At 57.3% G+C, this 21,959-nt stretch overlaps 2 protein-coding genes across 8 annotated transcripts in view; one reads left to right on the top strand and one right to left on the bottom strand.

The window, feature by feature from the left end:
- TSC2 (TSC complex subunit 2) overlaps window positions 1-14,574 on the bottom strand; it is a 38,211-nt gene extending 23,637 nt beyond the window's left edge. For 2 of the 7 annotated variants that reach the window (XM_079946250.1, XM_079946249.1), the window contains exons 1-16: window positions 14,440-14,573; window positions 13,755-13,921; window positions 12,622-12,708; window positions 10,876-10,986; window positions 9,914-10,058; window positions 8,774-8,891; window positions 8,317-8,365; window positions 7,774-7,899; window positions 7,365-7,438; window positions 6,176-6,302; window positions 5,209-5,352; window positions 4,194-4,331; window positions 3,180-3,283; window positions 2,670-2,751; window positions 1,379-1,534; window positions 768-884 (exon numbers count right to left, since the gene is read on the bottom strand). In XM_079946250.1, coding sequence (XP_079802376.1) covers window positions 768-884; window positions 1,379-1,534; window positions 2,670-2,751; window positions 3,180-3,283; window positions 4,194-4,331; window positions 5,209-5,352; window positions 6,176-6,302; window positions 7,365-7,438; window positions 7,774-7,899; window positions 8,317-8,365; window positions 8,774-8,891; window positions 9,914-10,058; window positions 10,876-10,986; window positions 12,622-12,708; window positions 13,755-13,892 — 1,716 coding nt within the window. In that variant the 5' untranslated portion in view covers window positions 13,893-13,921; window positions 14,440-14,573. Of the gene's footprint in view, window positions 1-767; window positions 885-1,378; window positions 1,535-2,669; window positions 2,752-3,179; window positions 3,284-4,193; window positions 4,332-5,208; window positions 5,353-6,175; window positions 6,303-7,364; window positions 7,439-7,773; window positions 7,900-8,316; window positions 8,366-8,773; window positions 8,892-9,913; window positions 10,059-10,875; window positions 10,987-12,621; window positions 12,709-13,754; window positions 13,922-14,439 lie in introns of all 7 variants that reach the window. The other 5 variants (XM_079946252.1, XM_079946246.1, XM_079946247.1 and 2 more) reach the window with 3 other exon arrangements.
- NTHL1 (nth like DNA glycosylase 1) lies at window positions 14,510-20,596 on the top strand. The gene is made up of 6 exons (XM_079946253.1): window positions 14,510-14,761; window positions 15,991-16,229; window positions 16,770-16,940; window positions 17,859-18,018; window positions 20,206-20,311; window positions 20,392-20,596. Exons 1-6 carry the CDS (start codon window positions 14,647-14,649, stop codon window positions 20,513-20,515), a joined length of 915 nt encoding a protein of 304 aa, XP_079802379.1. The 5' UTR covers window positions 14,510-14,646; the 3' UTR covers window positions 20,516-20,596.
- The last annotated feature ends 1,363 nt before the right edge of the window (window positions 20,597-21,959 follow it).

Raw genomic sequence — 21,959 nt, 5'->3', positions numbered from 1 at the left:
GTGAGTGTTCACTGTAGCACAATTCACAACAGCCAAAAAGTGGAAGTGACCCAAGTGTCCATCAACTGATGAATAGATAAGCAAAATATAGTCTATCCGTACAATAAACTATTACCCATCCATATAAAGAAATGAAGTACCGACACACGCTACAACATGGATGAACCTTGAAGACATTATGCTCAATGCAAGATGCCAGACACATGAGGTCACATATTGTGTGATTCCATGTCTATGAAATGCCCAAAATAAGCAAATTCACAGAGACAGAAAGTGAATTAGTGATTGCCAAGGGCTGGAGGTGCTGAGGGGAGAATAAGGAGTGACCGCTAATGGGTATGGAGCTGCTTTGGGGTAAATGTCTCTAATGATGGCTGCACAACTCTATGAATACAACAAAGACCACGGAATCATACACTCTAAACGGATGAACTGTATGATATATAAGCTACATCTCAAAAAAGCTATTAAAAAAAGACCAAACAACCGTGGGGACAGAACGGACACCAGCCCTTCCCACCTCATTGGCTGTGGAGAGACGTGAGGTGGTGGTTCTGGCCCTGGCTTGGGAGTGTTTCTCACAGACTGGCTCTGGCTGGGCCTTGTCCACGCTTCCCTGACCTGGTCAGGGCTCTGACCTGGTCCCCCCACTGTAACGAGGAGTTGGGATCACACTCGGACTGCCCTCTGAGACCCCAGGGAGTGCCCAGGTCTCCTCGGGGATGGGTCGCTAAAGAGCAGCACTCCAATGAAATGCAGAGGCCCACCTGAAGGATGACCAGGAGTCCCAGGACTGCAGTCTTCACATCCTCCAAGGAGGCCGAGTACACCACCACATCCCTTTCCTCCAGCTCAGGGGGTGGAGACAGGGAGCGGGCAATCACCTACAGAGAGAAGATCTCTATTTAAATTCCCAACTCTGGGCTCCCTGAGGCAGCAACCATCAGATCTGATATTTTCTACCCAAAAATACTTTCTCTTTTATTTCTCAAGAGGAAAGATGCACTCCCCTCATCCAAGGCATGGTTCAGAAACTGCAATGCATTTTGAAATTAAAAGGATGCTGGCTGTGCAGAAGGACAATGTGCCCAAACCCCACCCCCAGCCAGTCTCCCCCGAAGCCACAGAGCCATGTCCCAGGACCCCTGGGCAGCACGGCAGCAGGACAGCGCCAAGCAGCAGCAGGCCCGGCCAGACCTCCCAACACCGCCCCATCTCTGTTAGGAGGGAACCCCATCTCGGAGAGACCCAGGCAGTCTCCCTGCAGAGAACGGAGACAGCGGGTCCAAAGAACATTGCTGTCCGCTGGGCTCTGCCACAGAGAGGGGTCCCAATGGCAGCCCAGGCGCCCCAAGCCCCAGGCTCGAGTGGCTCTCACTTTCTCAATGATGTCCAGCAGGCTATTAAAGTGGTGGGTGTGGCAGCCTTCAGCCAGATCTACCAGCAACTGGGTGGCCAGCTTTCGGACTTGGTGGTCTTTATCCTCCGGGACGTGGGAGAGCTGTGAGATGACCACTGAGTTGATCAGCTCCTCCTGCACCAAGCACAAGAGAAGCCAGGTGAGCCACTGGCCACACGGCCAAAACTCACCTAACACGTCGTTAAAGACTTGGGACAACAGCAGCGGGGTGTGCGAGCGCCTGAGAGGCCCAGGCCTCTTCCAGGGCACTCTGTGCGTCCCCTTGGCTCAGGAGAATGATGACGACTACACGTTGGCCCAGCCGGGGCATGGCCCACAGGCTCAGACTCAGACGTGATGCAGCAGTGAATGTCCCTGCTCCCTCTCTGTCATTCAACATCACAATTAAGAAGAATCCCATGTGGAGGGCTCTCTGCCCTGGGGATAGAGAGACCTCATCCCCGACATCACAGAGCCCACTATAACGGGGCAGCAGGACGAGCGCTTTCACAGAAGCAGGTACAAAGCGCTACAGGAGCAGAGAGCAGGACGAGAGCGACCCCAACACGAGGGACTCAAGAACCCAGAGGGCTTCCTAAAAGAGGCAGCACTGAGCTGGACTCTGAAAAAGAATGAATTCCAAGGGACAGAGATGCAGGGAAAGGGAAGGCTGAGAGGGCAGGAGGGGTGGGCAGGTCCTAGGGATACCAGGCATTCCAGTGAGGCCTCGGTGAGGAAGGTGCTGGGAAACGAGGGGAGATGTAGAGCCTGAGCACACCTCCCGGAGAAGAGAGCCCAGTGGGCAGAGGCCGCTGCCGATTCTGAAAGGAGGACAGGCCCTGGCTGCAAACCTAGTGAAGGATGGACTGGAGGGGAAGAAATGCAGTAGAGAGGTTGGTAGGGGCTGCCACCACCCTGGCATCTGGTGATCAGCCCAGAGCCCGGAGGATGAGTGTGATTATAAAAATAAAAAGAAAATGTCCCCATGCAAGACTGTTTTCCTGAGGGCAGGGACTATGCCATCCTGGCCGCTCAGCCACAGGCCTGGCAGAAGGCACCAAGGAAGGGAGGGAGGGAGGGATGAACGAGGAAACAAAGCCTGCCACAGAGAGGCGCTGGCAGACCCCAGGTCCCAGGCCAACCCCAGGAGGCATGTAGTGCCCTGAAAGGGCCACGCGCTGCCTCTCGGGTGAGCATCACCCCGCATGGCTTGTGGAGGCCGCCCTCGCACCTGCTGCCCCAGGGCTCCCGCGCCAGCATGGATACACACCTCATAGAACTGCCTGTTGATGAGCAGCACGAAGGACAGGACGTCTAGCACCTTGATACGCACAGCACTGCGCAATTCGTTTCTGGGGGGAGGAGCACACCTGTTGGGGCTGGGCGGGTGCACCAGCCACCGGCCTCACCCTCCCCCAGCCCGAGTAGCCCAACCTCCAATGGCTTCCCTGGGGACCCAGCCCCCAGACCCACCCACCTCCGTGTCAGGCAAGACTGACTCCAGATCCTCCCCGCGTGGGGCCCAGCTCGGCAACATCCAGACCAAGAATGGGGTAAAGGGGCAGAGAACCTGGCCCTCAGAGATGGCCTCTTTCTAGATGACCACTCCACAGGAGGGAGTAAGCACAGAGGCCTCAGAGAACTCTGTCCTCTGGAAGACAAACCCTTTCCTGCTCAGTGAGAACTGTCACTTTCAAGAATCGGAGAGGAAGGTGCTAACTCTCAGTGTCCTGCCTGCAGTGCAGACACAGGGTCAGGTGGGCCTCCAGAGGCTGCCTACCTGAAAAATCTCTCCATCAGTAACTGCAGGTTGTGAATCCAGCCATCCTTTGCTGGATGGATTGACTGAGCCCTGTAGGTTATTAAGTTTAAGAGGGAGGACTCCTGTCAAAGGAAGAAAGACCTGGAGTGAATGAGCCGCTCTGCCCTTCCAGAGATTTTTTGATAAATACGGCCCCATGCTGCTGGCCCAAGAGACCAGCCACTCCGAGGCCCAGGTAGGGAGCCCACACGATAAAGGCCCTGCTGGCAGCAGTGAAGATTCATTTAAAACCCACATAACGGACTTCCCTGGTGGCACAGTGGTTAAGAATCCGCTTGCCAATGCAGGGGACATGGGTTCAAGCCCTGGTCCAGGAAGATCCCACATGCCGTGGAGCAACTAAACCCGTGTGCCACAACTACCGAGCCTGTGCTCTAGAGCCTGCACACCACAACTACTGAGCCCACTTGCTGCAACTACTGAAGCCCACCTAGAGCCCACGCTCTGCAACAAGAGAAGCCACCGCAGTGAGAAGCCTGCGCGCCACGACGAAGAGCAGCCCCCGCTTGCCGAAACTAGAGAAAGCCTGCGTGCAGCAACGAAGACCCAACACAGTCAAAATAAAGAAATAAAAGATAAAACCCACATAAAAGCCTTGCATCAGGCTGAGCCCTTCTGGCACCAGGACTGCCTGCCTTTCGGAGAGCAGACATGCTGAGCATGAAGCCAACTGGCCCCTCCCTCCGCACAGGTAGGAGGAAACGGATGCTTAGGCTGTGATGTGCTCTCACAGACCCACACGCATTCAGCCTCCTGACGGCACGGCAGACTTCTCTGCTGGAGCACAAATCCCAGGGGAGCAGAAGCCTGCCAAGGTTTTTACTTCAAACTCACGGAAAACTTGCCTCCAGACCCACACAGCCAGACCTCCGGGAGCTGAGCAGCCCCTCCTCTCCCCCAGCAGCCTGACCTAAACCACCCGCTTGCCCAAGCACCAAAGGCCCACTGTGCTGGAGAGAGAGGTGGTCTTACAGGCCTCTGGTCTGCACATCTCTCAATGAGCTCAAAGTATCTCTCCTGCGAGCCATGGAACTCATTTTGATCACACAGCTCTTCCACCGTGGTCAGCAGGTCGTGGACGATAGCTTTGAGTTCTGGGCTGTCCAGGCTCTGCAACACGAAGGCACGGTTACACAGGAGGGATCTCAGCTCCCTTCAAGGACTCGGCATTGGAGTCCTCAGCTCAAATGAGCTGAATCCAGACACCCTCTCAGGTCCTCCCACTGGACAGGGGGCACGAGTGCTATTCCTGCCCATTGGGGAACGGTGGGGCCCAAGGGGTCCTGGCTGTGCCCACATGGCGGGCCTCCACTACTAGTGTGTTCACACCTCCCTCAGGCTCTCGCATCTTCTGGAGGCCCCAGGGGTGTGGCCTCCCAGACCATCACTCCAAGATGAAGCACTGCCTGACCAGCTGGTCGTGACAATGATCTGGCCCAGCAGCCACCCCTGAGGGACAAGAATCCAGGCCCTGCTGAGTTCCGGTCCTTCCTCCCACGGGCCTGGCCATCCGCCTAAAGCCCGCCCCAGTGCCCCAGACCCGAGCCCATGCTATATGGGGCCTCATCTCATCTGCAGCCCCTGCACCATCACGTCCTCCTTCCTGCCACAGTCAAAGCCCTCCTCCAAAGTTCCACCAACTGCGGGCAGCATTCGAGACACTTTGGGAACTGTCTTCAGGGTCCACTTGCAGGCCATGGAGGCCACCTGGCATGTTACTCTGTCGATCTTGATCAACACTACCCCCCACCCCCCTTACTCACCTATTACATAGTCCTGCTTCAACTGATAGAGGGGATTTGGGAAAAACAGCCGTCTTCAGTGGACGGTGAGTTGCCACCCAAGAGCCATCAGAGAACACGGCCCAGCAAGCTCTGAGGGAGGGCCCTGGAGGGGCGGGGAGAGGCCCCCATGGGTCCACGCCCCCCAGGAAGGGGCCCTCTGGCCAACGGGTCGGCCGTCTCGGTTCTCCCTGTGCCCACCTCACCTGGAGCTGCTGAAGCAGGCGTTCAACAATGTTCAGCAGGATGTCCCATGTCACAGCCTGGAGCTCCCTCCGGTACTTCTTGATAAGTCTGGTTATGGAGAGCACGATCTCATAGGACACCACCTCGTTCGGACAGGTCATGGCCTGGAACACGGCCCGGGGGGCACGCAGCATCAGCCCCTTTGCGCTCACGCACAGGAAGCCCCAGCACGTCGCCCTTGGAACCTAGCATGAGATGCCTCGCTCCCACGCACATCTCGTGGGCCACAAAAGTAGTATCTCAGGAACCCAGAAGTGTGTTTTCTATACTGGCTCCAAAGGGCCTGACGTAGCCAGACCATTCATTTCAAATTCTGGGTCCCTGGCTTCCTGGCCTAGAAGAACCTGAAAGCTACCCTGATGCAAGCAACGTGCAAAGAACATGGCCTCCACTGCCCAGGAGACAGGGTGTGGCCAGAAGGACCCCATTAGGGGCAGCTGGGACATGACACAGCTCATCTGCTTGTCAGGTAAGATGAGGATGGTGTGATTGCCCCAGCTCACCAGGGTGCCATGACAGCTACATGAAAACATGCAAAGTGCTCCGAACTCCACCAGGCACGGTGGAAACACAAGCTATTAACTCTGGCCTCATTCTAGACCAAGAGCAAGTTTGCCACTTGACCAAGGAAACTGTCGAAAGCAAGTATGTCACTATCCCCAGGGGGAATCCTGAGCAGTCCTGATGCTAATTTGTAGAAAATGAAATTCACAAAATATAATATTTGCTTGAGGATAAAACCTTCAAAGGCCCTACATCACAACCCCACTTGCAAAGCAAATGACTGCACACGTTCCCCCCGTGCCCACCCCCCACCTCCTGCCCCTGCAGCAGACTCCCCGTCTTGACAGGCCTGTCCCCACTGGGTGGGGCTGAGGTGAGCTTTCCCGCCCTCACCAGCTCACTGCGGTACAGAAGCCAAGTTACCTCATAAAATGACGGCAACACAGATGTTGGGGAGTTCTTGAGAGAGTAGAGCCGGTGGGCTCCCCAGAGAGCCATGCCAACAAAGAACACAGCTCCTCTCAGCAGTGGGGCATCTTCCATGTAGGCTCTGAAAGCGTTCCCCGGGAAGACAGGATATAAGCAGGGCCCAGCCCAGCATCTACCCAGGCTCCTGGCAGCCTCCCTGGAGGTCCCTACACTTATGAGGCAGAAGCAAAGCTGGGGAAGTAGGCTGGGCAGGGGACTCAGGGGCCAGCAGCAACCGTGTGATTCATTCACGCATTCGCTCAACAGCCCTCAGCATCATGGTGCTGACAGCCTAGGAGACACAGGTGTGAACCAAAGGATCACGTAAATAAACACCAAGGTTCCAACTCAGATTACAGCTAAGAAGGAAAGCCATGGGATACGAGAGCAGACCTGCTCAGGGTGATCAGGGAATCTAACCGCAACACTACAATGTCAAGGACACACAGGGAAACTCAACCCAGGTGGAAGGACATTTCAGCAAGATGAAAGTTATGTGCAAAGGTCCTGGGTGGGTGGCAGAAGGGCAACAAGGCGGGAACGAGAAGCTCACAGGCTGAGCAGGGCTGGACCATCCAGGCCTTGCCATTTGGTTTTTATCCTGAGAGCACTAGGAGCCACTGTGGCTTCAAGCAAAAAGTGACACAGTCAGATCTGTGCTGGAAAAACTATGTGTGGCTGCTGTGTGGAGGAATGGACTTCAGGAGGCCAAGAGTGAGTGCAGGAGAGCAGTGAGGAGGTGAGAGCTGAGGGGGTGGGGGGGCCTGGGAGTGGACAGACGACCATCTCAGGGGCAGAAGCAACACCACCTGAGACGGTCTGGCTGTGGGAGGTGAGGCAGGGCCTCGTGACAAGTGGGTGGTGAGGCAGCCCCACTGGAGGAGGTCCGCCTGTGGGAGGGAGGTCGAGAGCTCAGTTTTGCATGTTCTGACTTTACCGGCAGGAGGAGGGGAGGACAGGTGACCAGTAGCATAAGACGTGAGCCCTAGATCAGGACTCGCTTCTGGAGCAGCCACCTCACCAGAACAGGAAGCTCCGCATCAGCCTGTGCCGAGGCATAGAGCCCACACAGGGAGCCTCCTTGAGGAGGCCCTGCGGCCGCCAAGCCGCCCTCACCCATGCCGGCTGGGCCACCCGCACTCGCCTGTCCTCCATGATGCGGCACATATTGTAGATGGCACTGTGGCCCAGGTGGGTGCCCAGGAGATTGCGCATCAGCTGGGAAGCAAGACGCACCGTCGTTAGACTGGCAAACACAAACACGAGCCCGGGGCCTCGCACGGCCACCACTCTGAAGCCCTCCACGTCCAGCTGTTCTCCACCATCTCCTCCCGAACAGGGGCAGCTAAGTTCTCAAAATGTCACCAAAACCCTGACCTCAGCTCAGCCACTGGGAAAATGCCACTGGCTTCCCCTCAACAGGCCATTGTCTGGCCGCTCCGAGAATAAGATGGCCATTCATTGAGGACAAGATGGCCCTTGTCCTGTCCATAAGCCTGGCTTATCACTTCATCCGGGCAAGAACTCTGCAAGATGAGAGTTTAGACCCCTACCTTCCAGCAAGGCTCACAGAGCTCCTTGACATTGATGGTGCGGCAGAGGGTGACGATGAACAGGGGGAGGCTCTCGGCCGGCAGGCAGTTGTAGCAGACCACGGCGTCCAGCACCTGCAGAGAGACCTGGTGGGGCGGAGAAAAGAGTCAGGCCAGCCCTGCCTCCTGCTCACAGGGAAGTGACACCCACAGCTTCCTCCACTGACCATCCTTTGGTCAGCAATGACTGCCCCTCCCCTCTGTCAAAGCAGCCTTCCTGGGAACCACAGAGTGAGCAAGCATCTGGGAGGCACTTTTACATCCCAGCCACGGTGGGTTATCCCATCATGAACTATGACCCCACAACGGATGTCATCCAACGCCCTTACTTACAGGAGACAGTCCTGAGGCTCAGAGAGGTCAAGCAGCTTTCCCGAGGCCACACAGCCAGTGAGGGGCAGCACAGGGCTTGACCCCAGGGCCTGGGGTCTCAGTTGCTACACCACCCGGCCTGCCCAGAAGGACGGTGAAAGGGACTGTCCCTGGACGGGGGCAGCTACTGACCTCTATGTCCACGGAGGACACGGTCTGGACGCACAGCAGGCAGATCATGCTGTGGGAAGAAACACAAAGTCAGCTGAGAGGACACTTCCCAGAGGCTGGGTGGCTCCATTTTACTTCCTGGTTCCTCTACCAAGTCAGTTAAAAAAGTGGCTCATCCTCCCTCAGGGCTCCCCTCACCCAACCACTGCTCAGCACTGAGTGTACAGCACCAAGACCAAGCCTCTGCCCACAGGGTTTCACAGAGTGTTTTGAACAAATGACAAGTAACAATAAACAAAACATCAGGTAATATCACACATCTGCTACAAACATTATGTGGAAGGTGGCTTTGGCCACTTCCAACATCTCCATTTATTTGATGGTTTTAACAGCTTTATTCACCCTACAGAGCTGAACTGCAGAAACAAGACAGCAGCACTGTGATCAGTGCATGTTACTGATCACATGTTTTTCTTACTGGACCATGGATGCAATGTATTCATCGAGGTAACAGCTGTTGAATTTGACCAAATTCACAAGCACCAGAAGGAATTCTGAGGATAGGCCAATGTCCATCCACTGCAGGACAAATTCAGCTAGGGGAGAAAAAGAGGAGAGCAATGTCCTTCCTACTCACCTCCTCCCCAGGAAAATGAGTCCCCATCCCATTCACTGCTGGAAACAGCATCATTGGTCCCCATGGAATGAAAGGCAGGCCAGCACGGGACCGATGGAGGCTCAGCTGGAGCCCGAGCAGGTCAGCATGTCATGGACTCTGGAATTCACCAGCTCCCAGGATGCATGAAGGGGTCTGAGCTGAGGCAGGGGCAGCGTTTGTGCATTTGATGCTCAGAGCCCTGACCCCGATGCTGGGGGTGCAAACACGGGGCGAGTGTCTAGGAGGCCCCCATCCCCACAGAGAATCTCTCAAAGGAGACACAAGCAACGCTTGGTTGCTAGACACATAAACTTGGACAGAAAAACTAACCACATCCTCACTGTCAGCACCTGTCCTGCAGGTGGACCAACAGCTGAGGCCCATTTCTGACAGAACAGCAAGGCCCAAGTCAGATTTACTTCTTCCTTTACCTTCCTCTTCTCCCCACAGCAGTGACATGAAATCTCAAGACTCATGGAAACCTCACACCATAAGGATAACAGGGAGGATGGCCACCAAAGGGAAGCGCTAGGAGGCCAGACCGGGCATGAAAAGGGCAAGGAGAAAGACACAGCGAGGTGGCCCCAGCCCCCCAAAAACCTCAGGGCACTCTGGATAAGACCCAGCCTGAGGCCTGGGTCAGCAGCATGCTCTCCCAACAGCAAAACGCAGACCACCTCCTGCCCGCCTAAAAGGCACATCTAGGCCCCACCCCCCAGGGATTCAGAGCCAGCCTGTCTGGAGTAAAGCCCAGACTCTGCATTTTTAACAAGCTCCTGGGGAGATTCGGGGGGCTGATCCTGGTTGCACACAGATAAGCAGACCAGTGTGTTGCAGCGCCCTCTGCAGGCCACGCCTGTGAACTGCAGCACTCCCTCTGGGCCCGACAGGCCTTCCTGCATCCCAGATTAAATTTGATCACCAAGGCCAGAGAGACCTCACACCCAACGTGGCACCCACCCAGCTCTTCCTCCAAGTAGGTGATGTGTCTCCCATTGTCCGTGAGGGCCTTGAAAACTTCCAGTCTCTCGTGGAGGTCTTCGTTAGAGGGGTAATCCTTGATGACCTTAAAGAAGAGGGCCCTGAGAACGCCCAAGCGGTCTCCCTGAAGACAAAACCATCGGGTCAGCAGTCCCGCCAAGATCCCCCTGGGTTTCCCAAGCAGCTATGAGAAGTCCAAGAAGTGCTGTGGGCTCCAAGACTCCCAGCCCTGGGGCCCTTTCTCCCTCCCCGAGGAAGCGGCTGTGAGGGACTAACTGGGTAGGGGATCAGGCGCACTGGTCATCGTTTGACCAGTGTGTGTGTGGAGCACCTACTATGAGCCCAGGCCTGGGCACACAGCAGGAGCCAACGCACCCACCCTCGAGGGATGCTCACGGAATGATGATAGCCATCTAACGAAGCTGAGAGTGGGGACTTCTCTGAGCAGCGGGGTGTGAAGGCATAGAGGAAATAGGCCAAGAGGAGAGGAAGCCTTCCAAGCAGGAATGGTGAGAGGTGGCCTGGGTGTTCCAGCATGGCAGGAGCCCACGGTGAGGGGCAGGAGCCCACGGTGAGGGGCAGGAGGTCAGTGAGAGCAAGAAAACAACAGCTCACTCGTGTGAGGAGCCATTCTCATCATTTTGGGTGAACTGCCTCATTTACTCCCCAGAACGTCCCAGAAAAAAGGGAATGACAAGCATCCCCACTTTAGAGGAGAGGAAGTGGAGGCTCAGGGGGCTCCAGTGACTTGCCCAGGGTCACGCAGATACTAGAGGTGACACCAGCATGCCCACTCGGGCAGTCCGGCTGCAGGGCCCCTGGGAACCAGCGAACCTATGCCTGGTGCTCTCGCCAAAGACGAGGGTCCAAGTGTGGCCTGCGGGAGCAGTCAGCACGTGGCCCGCCCAGCTCCCCCCAGGCACAGAGCGGCCACCTCTTACCTGCCCCTGCACGATGGCCTTCAGCAGAGCCAGCACGGCGTGCCGGGCCTCTGGCGGCCGCTCTGGCTGCAGCAAGTCCGAGACGGCCTTCCAGAGTGCTTCCACCGCATGCTGCCCGGCAAAGAAGGGACAGGGATTGGTGTGCTGGCCCCTCAACTTGAGGGACAGTTCCATGGGCAAAGGACAGAGCAGAACAACGTGGTCTTTTGACTTAGAACTCACTCTTCTAAAGCCCTCATGTACCTGTCACAGCCCACAGCGACCACGAGCCTGACAAGGGGAACAGCTCCAAGCTACTTCGAACCCTCACAGGTCCCTTTAACCCTCACCAGGCCATAGTCTGAGGGGAGGGAGGAAAGCAGGAAGGCCAGGGAGGCCGTCCTGGCTGCCTCCAGAGATCAGCAGCGAGTCTCTGAGAGCTTGCTCAGGCTCCATGGGAAAAGCCACTGGAAGAGTCTCAGAACCAGAAGTACCACAGCGGTCCCCGGGCCTGCAGCCTGACCCAGGAATCCCATGCTCTGGATCTCCCCTGTGTAAACAAACCAGCTTCGGGCCACTCAGTACCCCACCCCAACCCCGACTCTGCTGCCTGGCTTGGCTTGCTAAGAACTCTGTCCAGGCTTCTGGAATCTGCCTCCTAAGTCCACCCAGCCCACAAGGGAGCTGCTGGGTGCTTTCCCCTCAGCTCCCAGAATCAGTCTCTCTTGTGTCAGCTTCCCTTTCCCACGTTAACCATCCCTGACTCCCTCCAGCCAGAGTTTCCAGACCACTTACCCTTTCCCGGGCTCACTCCTCTTAAGAGGGGAACTAAAATGTCTTTTCAATGTTGTCTGACCAACATTATTCGGGCATACACTGGAATACACTGGAAGTTTTACTTCCTTTGTCCCATTCACAATACTCCTATTGATGCACCCTAAGCCACAAGAGCACACAGACACTGAGCCCATGGACTACTCCAGCCTCTTAGGCCTATCTGTCTATTCACTTGACGGCAGCTCTGACACGGCTCCCCTTTCCGTACTTATTGTACACAAACAACTTTAAGAACATAGATGCCTATCCTCACATTTATCCCTGGTCATGTGCAGCCTGCACGTTTCAGATGACCTGCAGAGGACATAGTGATTCCTCCCCACTGAGCAAATCTGAACCCGCCAGGTATGAGACCCATGTCTCCTCCTGTGTCACTCACACAAAAGTAGGTTGAGGCGAGAGCAGAGCCCTTGAGGAACTCTAACGGCAGGAAGCTTCCCACTCTGTCCACAGGACATCAGGAGAGAGCCTGGAAGTATCTGCCCAAAATAAATACTCCTACATCTGTGAGGCTGCTTAATACCACCCAAACATCTCTCCCAGAAAGACAGAGACTGGTGTGCCTGGGCTTGTTCTCTGTGAAACCACATGCTCTCCTGACGTTCCCCTATTTTTCCTTCCTGCGAATCTGTAATGTGAGAGGACAAGTGAGCGTGCGTTTCTGTAAGCACCACAAAACCGCTTCTGGATCTGCTAAAAGAGCCTAATCCTCTTGCTCCCCACCTCCACATGTGACTGGCCTCTCAGGGTTATGCTCAGGACATTTCCAGAAGCTTCCTCATCGCTAAGATGAAGACTAAATTTCCCTCAAATGGTGCATATCAGTTCATTAGTGAAGTCAGCTGTCAACCCTGCTCCAAAAAAGAGCCAAATCAGGCTTTAATGCAGCTCACATGAATCTCTCCAGGCACCCAACCAAGACACACCTACCTCTTCAAATTTCTTCGTTTTGGCAACCTCACAGATCTGCCCTATCACCCGGATGCGATTGTTGAGGCCACATTCAACACTCAGCTCCTGGAGAGATGAAAGAAGGCCAGTGCTCAGACACCAGGTCTCCTTACCTGCCAATCAAGAGCACTCTAGGAACTGCCCTGCCTTTCCCATGCTGGAGACCCACAGCAGAATCTTCTGAACCAAGAATCACCAGAGTTGACTAGTCCACCTTAGGGGAGTAAGAACAGACAATTTTTTTTTCTTCCATAGCTGCACTTTATTAAAATAAAATTCACATACGATAAAATTCACCACTGTAATGACTTTAAACTGTATAATCCAGTTTTTACCACATTCACAGTGCTTGCAACCAGGTCCACTAATTCCAGAACACTTTCATCACCTCAAAAAGAAGCTTCACTCCCCATTCCCTCCTCCCCCCAAGCCCTGGCAAAGGCTAATCTACTTTGTCTCTATGGATTTGCTTATTCTGGGCATTTCATATATATGGAATCATACATTATGTGGGCTTTTGTGATTGGTTTCTTTCACTTAGTATAATGTTTTCAAGGTTCATCCATGCTGTTGCATGTTATCAGTGCTTCACTTCTCTTTTTGTTAAATACTACTCCATCGTATGAAGGCATCACATTTTGTTTAAACCTTCACCAATTGATGAGCATTTTGGTTGTTTCTGAACGAGAAACTTTACAAGTGCAAACATTCAACATTATTTATGGGTAAAGCACTGAGTAGGCACGTCTGTGAGATTCCAACACAGACAAAAAAGTGAAGCCTTACTTCTCCCAGAAACTCACACATTACCAGTTACCCCTGGCCATAACCCTAATCACCTGTGGAGACCATGGCCTTTAGGTCATCTAGTAAAACAAGTTTTCTTGCATCAACATCTGAATACTAACTCAAGTGTGCTGGACCAAGTCGCCAAGATCCTGACTTCCTGAATTTCCAGAGAAAAGACACATATGTCACCATGGTACTGGGGACAGCAGCCCCACAGACGGTCACCAGCAGCCCATCTCCCACAGAACCTGGTGACAGACCAAACTCAGCCTTCCCTGCACCTCCCACTAAGCTAGCAGAGAAGACCCAGGCAGCTCACTCACTCTCAGGATTTCCGCCGTGATGATAAACTCCGTCTGTTTGCCCTCTGCAGACCTGGGATTTGGCCTTGGAGTTCCCAGTCCCAATAGAATCTTGAACTTCTCCTTCAAGCCTGAATCTTTGCTTGCTGGCTTGGCCATGCTGGGCAGGGACGCATCAGAGGACTCCTCTGTGCCGACAATCAGGCAGAGATCTCAGGGACGGCTCCACCCACCTGCCCCGCCGCGGACCGCCCGCGAACCCTAGGTCTCCGGTGGGCACGACCTTTCTTCCCTCCCACAGCCCCCGAGAAAACTCCACCACAGGCTGGCGCGGTTCCGGCCAGAAATAAACCTGGAAAACGCCAGGCCGTCCGCCCGCCTCAGTGCATGGAGTGAGGGAGGGGAACTGGGGCCAGGGGGCGGCCGCCGCGGGGTCCAGGGAGCCCTGACGTTTGCCATCTCTCTTCTCCCCGTGTGGAGGAGGACTGTTGGGGGACGCCGGGAGCAGGGACCCCCTCGCACCCGCCATGACTTAAAACCAAGGAATGCTTGGAGCTCCAGAATCAGGCTGCGGTGGGCGCGCCCGAGAGCCGGGCCTGACACTGCGGGGTCCGCCCCCACGGCCTCAGTGCCGAGCAGGCCTGGAGAGGCAGCCTCCTCCGCTGCCCCGTCGGAGTCGGCGGTCAGGACACCTCGAGCCACTCACCACTCCCCGCGCCCGCAGCGAGCGGGACAGTCCCAGCGCCGAGAACCGAGCACACCCCCGGCCACAAGCCGCCGCCGGAAGCGCGACCTGCACTTCCGGCAGCGGGAGGGCGCCGAGGGCCGCCCTCTGGAGGAAAGGCTGGGCGAGTGCTAGTCACGTGATGGGGTCCCAGGGGCCGCCGGGACGTGTAGTCCGCAGGAATCCGGCATGAATGCGGTGGGCGTGAGGATGGTGACCCGCAGCCGGAGCCGGGGACCCGGGGCCGGTCAGCAAGGAAGTAGGGAGAAGCCCGCGCCGCTCCGGAGAGAAGAGGCGGCTGCAGGTAGCGCCGCGCCCGCGCGGGGTCACAGGAAGAGAGGCGGGGTGGGGGCCTGAGTTCCCGCCCTAAGCTCTTTCCCAGGAGACAGGGGCTGGGTTCAGGCGTTCCCACCTCCCCCACCTTCGTCCTGTTGAAGAAAGTTCTCCCGGTCCCGCTAGCATGCCCTAGGGTACTCCACTTGTGCCAGGCTGATTGCGAGGCAAACCGGCCCTGTCCTCATAGTTGCTTCCAGCTCAGAGGCCCGGTGCCAAGGACTGTCCCAGCCAGAAGTTTTCTCCCCCTGCTAGAGGGTGCCTCTGAGAGAAAGTGGGAAACGGCGTGGCTTTCCTTACGTTTACGTCGTTATTAAGGACCTAATTTGAGATTCAGCGGTGGGCGAGAACGACAGGGCCCCCTGCCACTTGTCCTGCCTGGACGTCTGCAGGATTGTCCAGAGGAGGATTCTTACGGACACCCAAAGACCCCAGGGGTAGTCCAGACAAAATGACACACTGGGCAGAAGCATGGCTGGGGGGGACAGGCACGCGATAATGCCAGCCAGGTAGGCAGGAGCTCTGATGCCAGGACAGAGTTTGGAGTTTTAAACAGAAAGTGACACAACTCAATTCAGATTTTTTTTTTTTAGCAGATATTAATTTTTAATTTTTATTTATTTATTTATTTATATTCGGCTGTGTTGTGTCTTCGTTTCTGTGCAAGGGCTTTCTCCAGTTGCGGCAAGTGGGGGCCACTTTTCATCGCGGTGCGTGGGCCTCTCACTATTGTGGCCACTCTTGTTGCATAGCACAGGCTCCAGACACGCAGGCTCAGTAGTTGTGGCTCACGGGCCCAGTTGCTCCGTGGCATGTGGGATCTTCCCAGACCAGGGCTCGAACCCATGTCCCCTGCATCGGCAGGCAGATTCTCAACCACTGCGCCACCAGGGAAGCCCCTCAATTCAGATTTTAGAAAGTTCTCTCTGACAGTGTCGAGACTAGATTGGGGGCACCATGGTGGAGGCTGTTACTTAGAGTCGTCATGTGCTAAAGTGGATTTGGTCAGAGGGCCAACGGCATGAGGAAGGCTGACCTGGCCCGGAGCACATGCTGCAGAGGCCAGAGCACCCGCAGTTGTAGTAGGTGATGGGTGGTTGTTGAATAAATGATGTAGGATGAGATAGCAGGTAGGGCAGCACCCACACCTTTTCCTTACCTGTAGCCCTCACTGAAGGGACCAAGTGGTACTTTTTGCAGAAGGTAGGAAAAGCTACAGCCCTGTGAAGCGTCAGCGGAAGGCTCAAAGACTGAATGTGGCCTACGAGGCCTCAGAAGGTGAGAAAGGAGAGGGGGTCGAGCATCTCCAGTCACCAGCCTGGGAGCCTCAGGACTGGCGGCAGCAGCTGGAGAACATCCGGACCATGAGGAGTGGAAAGGACGCGCCTGTGGACCAGCTGGGGGTTGAACACTGCTATGACCTCAACGCACCCCCGAAGGTAGGCGGGCACCCATCTGCTGGTGACCCCCTTCTGAACAAGACACTTGCTTCCTCTCAGGCCTTTAGCAGGGGACAGCTGGCACATCATGGGTGTTCAGTAACTTTTGCTGAGAGAGAGAGGGAGTTCCTTACACTTCACTGGCCCAGAGCCTGGTCCTAAGACTAACTTGATTCCAATCCCAGCTCTGCTACCCGGTGACAGGCCTCAGTTTGCTTGTCTGTAAAGTGGGCAGCAGCATCCTTTGCAAAGCAATAACGATAACAAGAGCAACCAAGGGCTGTTGAGCACTGACGTCATGCTGGGTGCAATTCTGAATGCAGTAATAATTCTTTAAGCCTCACAGTGATCTTGCAAAGCAGGTGCTGCTATTTTCCACATAAGTGGAAAATACACCACACACACACCCTTGGCCTGGGCGGATAGGAGGCGGATATCCCATGCACTGCCTGGGGTGACACGTGCAGATGAGTAAAGGGCTTGGCTGGGCTGAACACCCAGGACCCACCCCCACCCTGGTGCCTGTCACTGTGCAAGCAGGTGCGGAGGTACCAGGTGTTGCTGTCACTGATGCTCTCCAGCCAGACCAAGGACCAGGTGACAGCAGGCGCCATGCAGCGGCTGCGGGCCCGGGGCCTGACGGTGGACAGCATCCTGCAGATGGATGACAGCACACTGGGCACGCTCATCTATCCTGTGGGCTTCTGGAGGGTGAGCCCAGCCCGTGGCAAGTGGGGCTGCGGGTGCCACTGGCCTGCGAAAGATGTCAGACTGAGTGGGCTGTGGGGTGTGGGAGGCCGGGGCGGGCATCCCTGGCCGTGGGGGCCTGGCTATGAGTTCCCACTGGAGCACCGCCCTGCCCCTGCCGCTCTGACCAGCCCACAGGGGGCCTGGCCATGGGGCCTCAAGTCCAGGCACTGGAGCTCCTTGGCCTTTCCTGTTTGCAGCCCACCCCTTCCTTCCTCCACCTCCCTTCCCAGACGCCTGGCCCTTCTCTTCCTCACTAAGGCTGCCCACCCATCTATCCCTTTGTTTACTCCAAGCCTCCCTGGAGTGCACAACCTCTCTAGGGCCCCAACAGGCCACAGAGTACAGGGTGGTGGGTGGGCGGGTCTGTTGAAGGCAGCCGGGTGGGTGGGGCTACTTCCCCTTGGCACTGGCGTGGGCTACAGTTCATCAGATGGGTTTTAAATAGCCCTGTCCACTCAGGCACAGGATGGGAACCGCCCGGCTGGCCTGGCGGCTGGTGGGGGAGCCCCAGGCTCCAGCCTTCCTTCCTGAAGGCCCAGGTGCTGTTGAGCCCAGCTTCTGGCTTAGCTGGTCCTGCTTAGCCTGCCTGGTCTCTAGTAGGGAATGATGGGGCAGGGAGACTCAAGCCTGACCCCACGCACTTGTCATTGGCCCCAGGCAAGTGGGAGGCAGGGTCTAGGCCTGCATTGGGCCTTCCTTGGGCTCTCCTGCCCTTGGCTTGTTCCCACCTCCTGGGGGGACAGAGGCAAGCAGGTGCCTCTGAGTGTGTCCTGGACAGCTGGCGGGTAGCTCTGGGCACCTGTGGGTTTCCTCTGGGCCTCGTCTTCCCAGGTCGGGCTATACTCCTGACCTCCAGCGCTGACCCCCGCAATCTTTCAGAACAAGGTGAAGTACATCAAGCAGACCAGTGCTATCCTGCAGCAGCGCTATGATGGGGACATCCCAGCCTCCTTGGCAGAGCTGGTGGCACTGCCAGGCGTCGGGCCCAAGATGGCACATTTGGCCATGGCAGTGGCCTGGGGCACTGTGTCAGGCATTGGTAAGTGGCATGCGCCCACAAGGCAGGAGTGGCAGGCTCCAGGCTTGCTGGCTGCCATTGAGGTTCCCCCATCCTTGTGACCAGTGACCCCAGCTCAGTTCTCCTCATTCACAACTCAGCCCGAAGGGTCAGAAAGGTGTTCCCAGCTCAGAGCTAGGCCCACCCCACCCAGAGATGGGTACTAGCAGGAGGAGTTCCTGTTTGCTGAGGAGCTCCTATAGCATGCTGGCCTCTGGGAGAGGCCCTAGATGGACTCGGGTCTATGCTGCATGAGGGAGAGAGACACTGGGGTAGAAACACTGATGGGGGCATGCAGGGCACCTTTGGAGTTGGCCTGGTCTGGGGCATTTCGGAGGACTTCCTGAGGAGGTGATAATTCAGCCAAGAGCTGAAGGGTGAGGTGGGCTGGCCAGGCCAAGAGGAGGAAGTGCATTTTGGGCAGAAGGAACAGCATCTGCAAAGCCGTGAGCTGGGGAAGAGGGGCAGAGCACAAGGCTCTGGAATGAGCGTGGGCAGAGGGGGCAGGGGCAGTGCAGACATGGGGACCCGGGGTGAGGAGGAAGCGGCTGGGGGGGCCCTTCCTGGAATCCCTATCCTGGGTCCTTGTATGGCATTCTGGCATTGGAGGAGCTCCGAGTGGAGACAGACCCCTGGGTTGGGGTGGGACTGCTTCCTCAGATCTTTGCCCAGCGAGTGGGGGCTTCTGAGGCTGCACAGCGCAGGCCCAGCCAGCCCGGAAACCAGGGCTTGACCCATTACCTCCTTGTGTGTTCCCACCGTGGTGCTTCTCAGGGACTCATGCAGAGGAGCCAGGAGAGGTGGTGGGGATCCCCCCAGGGCTTCCGAGGCTTGTGAAGCCTGCCCCCTGGGGTAGGGACCCCTTCCCTGCAGTGCCCGCCAGAGGAGGAGGGCTCTGGCTACCTGATGAGGTTGGAGCCCAGAAGCCCTGAAAAGCGGGAGCCAGGCCAGGCGGGGCCCGGGCAGAGCCTCCCTCACTGGGCTCCTGCGGCTGCCGGCCTCTCAGCAGATACTTGAGCTTATCTGGGCGGCTGTCCTCGGCTGCCCGTGTCTAGGAGTGGTCTGGCAGGTCTGTGGGGGAAGGGCCCCTGCCTGCAGCTGGTTGCAGCAGTCAGGAGTGTGGGAATGCTGCCCTATCTGGTTGTCTGTGGGCCAGGCCACCTGCAGGGAGATCCTAGGGAGGGTGGGCCCCACTTCCCAGGGGGTTTCCTGAGAGAAGAAGCCCCCTCGAGTAGAGAGCCAGAGCCATGGGATACAGCAGCCGATCCCAGCTCTGCCCTCCCAGCTGGGTGACCCTGGGCAAGGCACTTGGCTTCTCTGAGCTGGGCCACAAAGCAGGGGAAGTAGTTGCTCCCATTAGAGGCACAGGTGTGCAGAGCCCTGCTGGACAGGCCCACAAGTGTGGTGTGGCCCTGGGCTGGGCTTCTGGGTAGCTTAAGTGCATGGTCACCTACATGTTACAGAGAAAGAAACAGGCTTGGTGGTGACCCAGGGGTGTGGCTTCTCCATCTGCATACTCTCCCTGTGCCCCTGTTATCGCTGTTTGGGGCAGGCCCGAGCCTTTTTCCAGGCAGCCAGCAGCAGGGGAAGTGGGCCAGTGTAGGAACTCGCTTTCTCTTCGGCAGACACATAGGAGGAGGAGGCAGGGGCTGCATCTGGCTAGGGGAGGGGGCCTTGGTGAGCAGGTGCCCAGGCCAAGCCCCAGGGTGGCCGGCCACGGGGAGCCGGGACTGCGGCCGGGTGCACAACAGCTGCAGCTGGCCTGGCCGCGCTCCCCTCTCCGTCCCTGATGGTGCAGTGGCAGGTGCTGGCTCTGCAGGCAGTGACTTCATGCCGGCCCACTAGGTCAAGCTGCTGCCACCCAGCCTAGCACCCATGGCTGGTGCCTGGGCCAGGAGGCACTGCTGCCTGCACCCCAGGAAAAAGGCCCAAGTCCTCTGGATCTGACTCCAGCCCCTGCCTAGCAGCAGGGATGGCCCATGTGACTCTCTCTCAGGCCTGCGCAGTTCTGGGTCCTCCTCAGAAGCCAGCGGGGGTTGGGGAGGTGTGTAGGGGGATTCAGGCTTCAGACTCAGCCCCCCACCAACCCGCACTGGGAGCCGTGGCAGGGATGGGGCAGTCTGGCCCGGTGAGCCTGCCCCGTGTTCACCCTGCCCCATCTCCAAGCAGCAGTGGACACACACGTGCACAGAATCGTAAACCGACTCAGATGGACCAGGAAGGCAACCAAGTCCCCGGAGGAGACCCGCAGGGCACTGGAAGAGTGGCTGCCCAGGTGTGCAGGGTTGGGGTGGGGCAGGGCGGGCTCCCCTCCCTCCCACCCTCCCTCCACACTGATGGCTCCCACCCCCACAGGGAGCTGTGGAGCGAGATCAATGGACTGCTGGTGGGCTTTGGCCAGCAGACTTGCCTGCCCCTCCACCCGCGCTGCCAGGCCTGCCTCAACCGGGCCCTGTGCCCAGCTGCACACGGACTCTGAGGGCCTGGGGCCTCTGCCCGGCACCACTCTGGCCTCTTTGTGCCTTTGCTGGAGAGCCATAGCCTGTTTATAATAAAGTTTGGGGGCTGTTTGTAGTTAGGGTCTGGCTGATTTCTACCCCGGTGGGTGGGAGGCGGCATGCTGGAAAGCACATGCATGAGCTGTGTTTGCATCCGTGCTCACGTGTGTCTGGAACAGGGCTGCCTGGGAGGCCAGGATGGGGACGTGACCATCTGGACTGAGTGCTGGGGGGCAGGGGTGGCGGGGGGGTTGTAGGAGCCAGTTGCAGCCAGCTGTCTGGAAGCCCACTGGGGACGTTGGAAGCCCAGGCTGCCTCCCGCAGCAGCTGGCTGGGGACGTGGAAACACACGCCCCTTCCTGAACTTGTGCACCCTGAGAGCCCCAGCCTCTGCCACGAGGGCCCCACCCTCAGTGTTTACAGAGCCACCTGGTCTCAGAGGGACACCAGCAGGCCCAGGGAGGGCAACACAGGGCACAGGGCCTGACCTGCGTGTACCTGCTGGGGGGCCAGGGGCCCAGAAGGCTTCACAGGGAGGTGCTGGTGAGAGGGCAGGGTTCCGAAGCACAGGGGTCCCAAGTGCGCTGGAGAGATAAGCAAGAGGGAGCAGGAGCTGAGAGGGGCTAGCGGATGGATTTGGGGAGGGGAGGCTTAGGAATGGGACTGTTTCCAGCAGCTGAGACTTGGGGAGCTGCAGGCTGCCACCTCCCTGCCCAGACCATGATCCCTCCAACCCCCAAAATGAAGGCTCAGGAAGGACAGAGACAGCCAGGGTCCAAGGAAGGCCTGTTTATTCTGAAGGCGCGCGTGTGCTATGGCTTATGGGGCAGACAGCGATGTCGGTCGGTCAGGTTCTGGGCAGGGGAAAGGCAGAGTCGGTGGGGTTTCCTCTGGGGGAGGCTCCTAGCAGGGGCCAAGCCCGGAGCCTGGGGTCCTTCCTGGGGACAGGCTCTCACACAGTCACACCCCAAAGGTCTGGGGGCTGCTGTGCAGGGACAAGGTGCCTGTCCAGAGTCTGCCCTCCTCAGGGGCACAGGGCCTCCATTCTCAGGCCCCTCAAAGAGCCCAGGCCCTGTACCCCAGACCCACCCCCCCAGGGAGGGCAGGGACAGGGCAGAGGGGCAGCTCTCACAGCCACATCTGGCATCCCCAGCACCCCCCAAAGCCTGAATGAACACGGCCTGCAAGCGCCCCAACTCTGTCCCTGGACGTCCCTGGCACTCCTGCTTGGGATGGCTGCTGCTGAGGGGGTGGGGAGAAAATGGTTTGCAGAGAAAGGTTTGTTTTATTGCAATTATTTAGAGAGCACGTCCTGAGGGGGGTGGGGGCAGGGCTCTGGTATTAAGTGGAAACATGTGTGGAGCTAGAGCTCTTTCTGGAAAAAAAGCAAAAACACAAATTCCTTTAAGTCAGCAGGCCCAGGCA

This window comes from Stenella coeruleoalba (assembly GCF_951394435.1).
Source record: "Stenella coeruleoalba genome assembly, chromosome: 15".
In the NCBI taxonomy this organism is placed as follows: domain Eukaryota; kingdom Metazoa; phylum Chordata; class Mammalia; order Artiodactyla; family Delphinidae; genus Stenella; species Stenella coeruleoalba.
This window is presented reverse-complemented; position numbering and strand designations above follow the sequence as displayed.

Excerpts from the sequence above, each read along its gene's own strand:
- NTHL1 (XM_079946253.1), top strand. The coding sequence starts at position 14,647 with ATGAATGCGGTGGGCGTGAGGATGGTGACCCGCAGCCGGAGCCGGGGA. Across the intron at positions 16,230-16,769 it reads ACCTCAACGCACCCCCGAAG|GTGCGGAGGTACCAGGTGTT; the intron begins GTAGGCGGGCAC and ends CTGTGCAAGCAG. Across the intron at positions 16,941-17,858 it reads ATCCTGTGGGCTTCTGGAGG|AACAAGGTGAAGTACATCAA; the intron begins GTGAGCCCAGCC and ends GCAATCTTTCAG.